Here is a 5,833-nt window from a genome sequence, read left to right as displayed (position 1 = left end):
ATACATGGTGGGGTTTTTTTTCCCGGCTGAAAACGCCTTAATATACATGGTGTTTTTTTCCAAATAAAAACCCCTTACTATACATGGTGTTTTTTTTCCGAATAAAAACGCCTTACTATACATTGTGGTTTTTTCGTGTCAAAAACGCCTTACTATACATGGTGGGGTTTTTTTGCCTAAAAACGCCTTACTATACATGGTGGTTTTTTCAAATAAAAACGCCTTACTATACATGGTGGGGTTTTTTTTCTCGGCTGAAAACGCCTTAATATACATGGTGTTTTTTTCCAAATAAAAACGCCTTACTATACATTGTGGTTTTTTCGTGTCAAAAACGCCTTACTATACATAGTCTTTTTTTCCGGCTGAAAACGCCTTAATATCCATGGTTGTTTTTTATTGGCTAAAAACGCCTTACTATAGTGGGTGGGGTTTTTTTTTGGCTGAAAACGCCTTACTATACATGGTGTTTTTTTTTCGAATAAAAACGCCTTACTATACATTGTGGTTTTTTCGTGTCAAAAACGCCTTACTATACATAGTCTTTTTTTCCGGCTGAAAACGCCTTAATATCCATGGTTGTTTTTTATTGGCTAAAAACGCCTTAATATCCATGGTTGTTTTTTATTGGCTAAAAAAGCCTTACTATAGTGGGTGGGGTTTTTTTTGGCTGAAAACGCCTTACTATACATGGTGTTTTTTTTCCGAATAAAAACGCCTTACTATACATTGTGGTTTTTTCGTGTCAAAAACGCCTTACTATACATGGTCTTTTTTTCCGGCTGAAAACGCCTTAATATCCATGGTTGTTTTTTATTGGCTAAAAACGCCTTAATATCCATGGTTGTTTTTTATTGGCTAAAAACGCCTTACTATAGTGGGTGGGTTTTTTTTCGGCTGAAAACGCCTTACTATACATAGTGTTTTTTTTCCGGCTGAAAACGCCTTACTATACATTGTGGTTTTTTCGTGTCAAAAACGCCTTACTATACATAGTCTTTTTTTCCGGCTGAAAACGCCTTAATATCCATGTTTGTTTTTTATTGGCTAAAAACGCCTTACTATACATGGTGGTTTTTTTCGAATAAAAACGCCTTACTATAGTGGGTGGGGTTTTTTTTTGGCTGAAAACGCCTTACTATACATGGTGTTTTTTTTCCGAATAAAAACGCCTTACTATACATTGTGGTTTTTTCGTGTCAAAAACGCCTTACTATACATAGTCTTTTTTTCCGGCTGAAAACGCCTTAATATCCATGGTTGTTTTTTATTGGCTAAAAACGCCTTAATATCCATGGTTGTTTTTTATTGGCTAAAAACGCCTTACTATAGTGGGTGGGTTTTTTTTCGGCTGAAAACGCCTTACTATACATGGTGTTTTTTTTCCGGCTGAAAACGCCTTACTGTACATTGTGGTTTTTTCGTGTCAAAAACGCCTTACTATACATAGTCTTTTTTCCCGGCTGAAAACGCCTTAATATCCATGTTTGTTTTTTTATTGGCTAAAAACGCCTTACTATACATAGTCTTTTTTTCCGGCTGAAAACGCCTTAATATCCATGTTTGTTTTTTATTGGCTAAAAACGCCTTACTATACATGGTGGTTTTTTCGAATAAAAACGCCTTACTATAGTGGGTGGGGTTTTTTTTTGGCTGAAAACGCCTTAATATACATGGTGTTTTTTTTCCGAATAAAAACGCCTTACTATACATAGTGTTTTTTTTTTTCGGCTGAAAACGCCTTACTATACATTGTGTTTTTTTCGTGTCAAAAACGCCTTACTATACATAGTCTTTTTTTTCGGCTTAAAACGCCTTAATATACATGGTTGTTTTTTATTGGCTAAAAACGCCTTACTAATCATGGTGTTTTTTTCCATCTAAAAACAACTTACTATCCATTGTATTTTTTTTTCGTGTCAAAAACACCTTACTATACATGCTGTTTTTTTCCGGCTGAAAACGCCTTACTAAATGGTTGTTTTTATCGGCGAAAAATGCCTTACTATACATGGTGGGGTTTTTTTCGGCTAAAAACGCCTTACGATACATGTTCGTTTTTATTGGCTAAAAACGCCTTACTATAAATGATTGTTTTTTTCGGGCTAAAAACGCCTTACTATACATGTCTGTGTAAGCTCTCAGTCGTACAGGAGTGGTCCATCGATGAGAAGGTTTCTTCAGCCGTCATCTGTACAAAAGTGCAGATTTTTTTGTACAGATGACGGCTGAAGAAACCTTCTCATCGACTTACTATACATGGTTGTTTTTCAATAAGAATAAAAAAAGCCTTTGATAGTCCCACACACCTAAAATAGACAAGTTGGGGACTGAACCCTGGACCTCATAGATGCAAAGCATGCATTCTACCAGTGAGCTACAACCCCATTCAAGAGGCTCAAGAACGCCTTACTATACATGGTCTTTTTTGGGAAAAAAACACCTTACTATACATGGTCTTTTTTTTTCACCTAAAAACACCTTACTAAACATCTTTTTTTTTGGGCTAAAACGCCTTCCTATACATCGTCTTTTTTTTTGGGCTAAAAACGCCTTACTATATAACATGGTCGTTTTTTGGGCTAAAAACGCCTTACTATACATCGTCTTTTTTGCCAAAAAACGCCTTATTAGGCCTTACTAAACATGGTCTTTTTTTCACCTAAAAACGCATTTCTAAACATGGTCGTTTTTAAAAACGCCTTATGTAACATGGTCGTTTTTTGGGCTAAAAACGCCTTACTATAGCTAAAAAACGCCTTACTATACATGGTCGTTTTTTTGGGCTAAAAACGCCTTATGTAACATGGTCGTTTTTTGGGCTAAAAACGCCTTACTATACATCGTCTTTTTTGCCAAAAAACGCTAAAAACGCCTTATGTAACATGGTCGTTTTTTGGGCTAAAAACGCCTTACTATACATCGTCTTTTTTGCCAAAAAACGCCTTATTAGGCCTTACTAAACATGGTCTTTTTTTCACCTAAAAACGCATTACTAAACATTTTTTTAGCTAAAAACGCCTTACTATACATGGTCGTTTTTTTGGGCTAAAAACGCCTTATGTAACATGGTCGTTTTTTGGGCTAAAAACGCCTTACTATACATCGTCTTTTTTGCCAAAAAACGCCTTATTAGGCCTTACTAAACATGGTCTTTTTTTCACCTAAAAACGCATTACTAAACATTTTTTTAGCTAAAAACGCCTTACTATACATGGTCGTTTTTTTGGGCTAAAAACGCCTTATGTAACATGGTCGTTTTTTGGGCTAAAAACGCCTTACTATACATCGTCTTTTTTGCCAAAAAACGCCTTATTAGGCCTTACTAAACATGGTCTTTTTTTCACCTAAAAACGCATTACTAAACATTTTTTTAGCTAAAAACGCCTTACTATACATGGTCGTTTTTTTGGGCTAAAAACGCCTTATGTAACATGGTCGTTTTTTGGGCTAAAAACGCCTTACTATACATCGTCTTTTTTGCCAAAAAACGCCTTATTAGGCCTTACTAAACATGGTCTTTTTTTCACCTAAAAACGCATTACTAAACATTTTTTTAGCTAAAAACGCCTTACTATACATGGTCGTTTTTTTGGGCTAAAAACACCTTACTATACATCTTTTTTCTTTGCCTAAAAACGCATTCTTATACATGGTCTTTTGTTCGTCTAAAAACGCCTTACTATACATGGTCTTTTGTTCGTCTAAAAACGCCTTACTATACATGGTCTTTTTATCGCCTAAAAACGCCTTACGAGATCGACTTTTTATCGCCTAAAAACGCCTTACTATATATCGTCTTTTTTCACCGAAAAACGCCTTATTATACAACGACCACCACAAAGGTAAATAAAACGACTTTATTAAATAGTAGAGTTTATTTCTTTCAGTACAAAACAATAGCACCTTTATTAGACATAAAATATGGTATATTTTATGTAGTTTTAAGGCCTATTTAGTCGAAAATGATGTTTTATGGGGACCTGGGAACGGATTATTCTCATTTTTAATGGTTTCTTATGGGAAATAAATGTTTGGCAGATGAACTTTTCGCCTTACACACACTTTTTGGGAAGCAGTTAAGTTCGTAAGATCACTGTCGTAGTGAAGGCCTTGCGATATACATTATCAGAGATTGGACATTTTTCTTGCTCTTGTTTTGAAAATGATTGGCTAGTGCACCTCGCGTCTGGTCTGCTCATATAGCTCACTTTAGACATGGTCAACAAAATTGGATCGATTTTTCATTATCGACACATTTGATCACATTTTATAACACCGTGGAAAGAGTCAATGCTGTCAAATTCAAAGGTGGAAAGAACTTTGTTATACTCTTATTCAAAATGCAAAGGACTTAAATACAGAATTTGCTTAGGAAGCTGGATAAGTCCCTGCATTTGCATATATTTGGGTCTAGCGGTTAAGGACCAACCCAGTGGTTTGCATGAAGGTAATGCAACATACAAGAGTGCAGTATAAAAAGGCTAGCCGAAAGCTCGTGCAACACAGTTAGCGGTGTGCTCACGTTTGTTTTCATCATGCCTTTCAGCGGCAAGTATGTGCTGGAGAGCCACGAGAACTACAAGGAGTTCCTGGAGGCTATTGGTAAGAAATCATGTGATTGTGGCGAAAAATAAAGACAAAATATCATTATTATTATTCATTTAATTAGTGACATTCAGTGTATTAGCTATCGAGCTGGCTATCTTTTAGTTACGTAGCTGTCCAAGTGGCTAGCTATCTAGCTAGCTCTCGGTTGGCTATCTATTAGCTAGCTTTCTATCTGTGTATTTAATAGTGACATTCAGTGTATTAGCTAACTATCTAGCTAGCTAGCTCTCTGTTGGCTATCTATTAGCTATCTACTAGCTGGCTAGCTAGCTTTCTATCTGTGTATTTACTCGTGACATTCAGTGTATTAGCTAACTAGCTATTGGCTATATAGCTGTCTAGGAGGGTAGCTATCTAGCTAGCTTTCTGTTGGCTATCTATTAGCTGGTTAGGTAGCTTTATTTACTTTGCTGGCGCGTGTGGCTGCCGCTGCTCACCCACAGAAAAAAACTTTTCCTGCGACTGTAAAGTGACCTTGAGAGTTTTGAAAGGCGCTTAGAAATGGCATGTATTATTATTCTTATTTTTATAAAATATACTGCAAGAAAGTGAGTGATTGATATCATATTGTGTGCTAGGGGTGTCAAAGGTGGAAGTGGCCAATGAAGACATGGTGACGGACATCTACGAGGGTCCTTACTACAGCATTACCAAGTATATGGGCGATGACAGCGTGACTCATACGTTCATGCTGAACAGGGAGGTGGAACTGGAAGATCTGGACGGAACAACGTTCAAGGTAAAACATGTCATTGACAAACAATCCCTGGTACGCTTAATTTTGCTGTCTTTCATGGTTAGACCACAGTCAGTTTGGAAGGAGGTCAAATCAAGATCCGGTTCCCCAAATATGTTTACACTGCTGAGGTGTCCGGCGACAAACTCACAGAGGTCAGCATGGCAGGATGAGAATCTTTCTGTGAAGACAGAACTTGATTGGTTGTTCTTCATTCCAGGTGAATGCCATTCCGAATGGGATTACCAACAAGATGGTGAGCAAGAGAGAAGCAGAGCAATAAAAAATATCGATTTCAAAAATGGCAGTTTGAAAAAAATGAATCATTTACCACCGACACGTGTCTGCATCTGCATCTTATTTGCTGTCCTGTATGTGTGATAAAATATATCCATATTTTCATTCATAAATATATATACACATGTATGATATATAATCATATATGACAATCCGCCGCCTGAAACCCCTAAGTTTGTAAACCCTAGC

General features: G+C 36.7%; 1 protein-coding gene across 1 annotated transcript; it reads left to right on the top strand.

Moving 5' to 3' along the window:
- Window positions 1–4,449: 4,449 nt before the first annotated feature.
- On the top strand, window positions 4,450–5,682 carry LOC148902574 (gastrotropin-like). Its single transcript, XM_089018769.1, has 4 exons — window positions 4,450–4,605; window positions 5,190–5,350; window positions 5,413–5,502; window positions 5,568–5,682. The coding sequence occupies exons 1-4, from the start codon at window positions 4,539–4,541 to the stop codon at window positions 5,628–5,630; spliced, it is 381 nt and encodes a 126-aa protein (XP_088874895.1). The 5' UTR covers window positions 4,450–4,538; the 3' UTR covers window positions 5,631–5,682.
- Window positions 5,683–5,833: the final 151 nt, after the last annotated feature.

The sequence above is a fragment of the Hippocampus bargibanti genome, linkage group LG02 (assembly GCF_051943395.1).
Source record: "Hippocampus bargibanti isolate YZ-2025 linkage group LG02, ASM5194339v1, whole genome shotgun sequence".
Classification (NCBI taxonomy): domain Eukaryota; kingdom Metazoa; phylum Chordata; class Actinopteri; order Syngnathiformes; family Syngnathidae; genus Hippocampus; species Hippocampus bargibanti.
Note: the sequence above shows the minus strand (reverse complement) of the source record. Positions and strands in the feature narration are given on the sequence as shown.

Excerpts from the sequence above, each read along its gene's own strand:
- LOC148902574 (XM_089018769.1), top strand. The coding sequence starts at position 4,539 with ATGCCTTTCAGCGGCAAGTATGTGCTGGAGAGCCACGAGAACTACAAG. Across the intron at positions 4,606-5,189 it reads GGAGTTCCTGGAGGCTATTG|GGGTGTCAAAGGTGGAAGTG; the intron begins GTAAGAAATCAT and ends ATTGTGTGCTAG. Across the intron at positions 5,351-5,412 it reads TGGACGGAACAACGTTCAAG|ACCACAGTCAGTTTGGAAGG; the intron begins GTAAAACATGTC and ends TTTCATGGTTAG.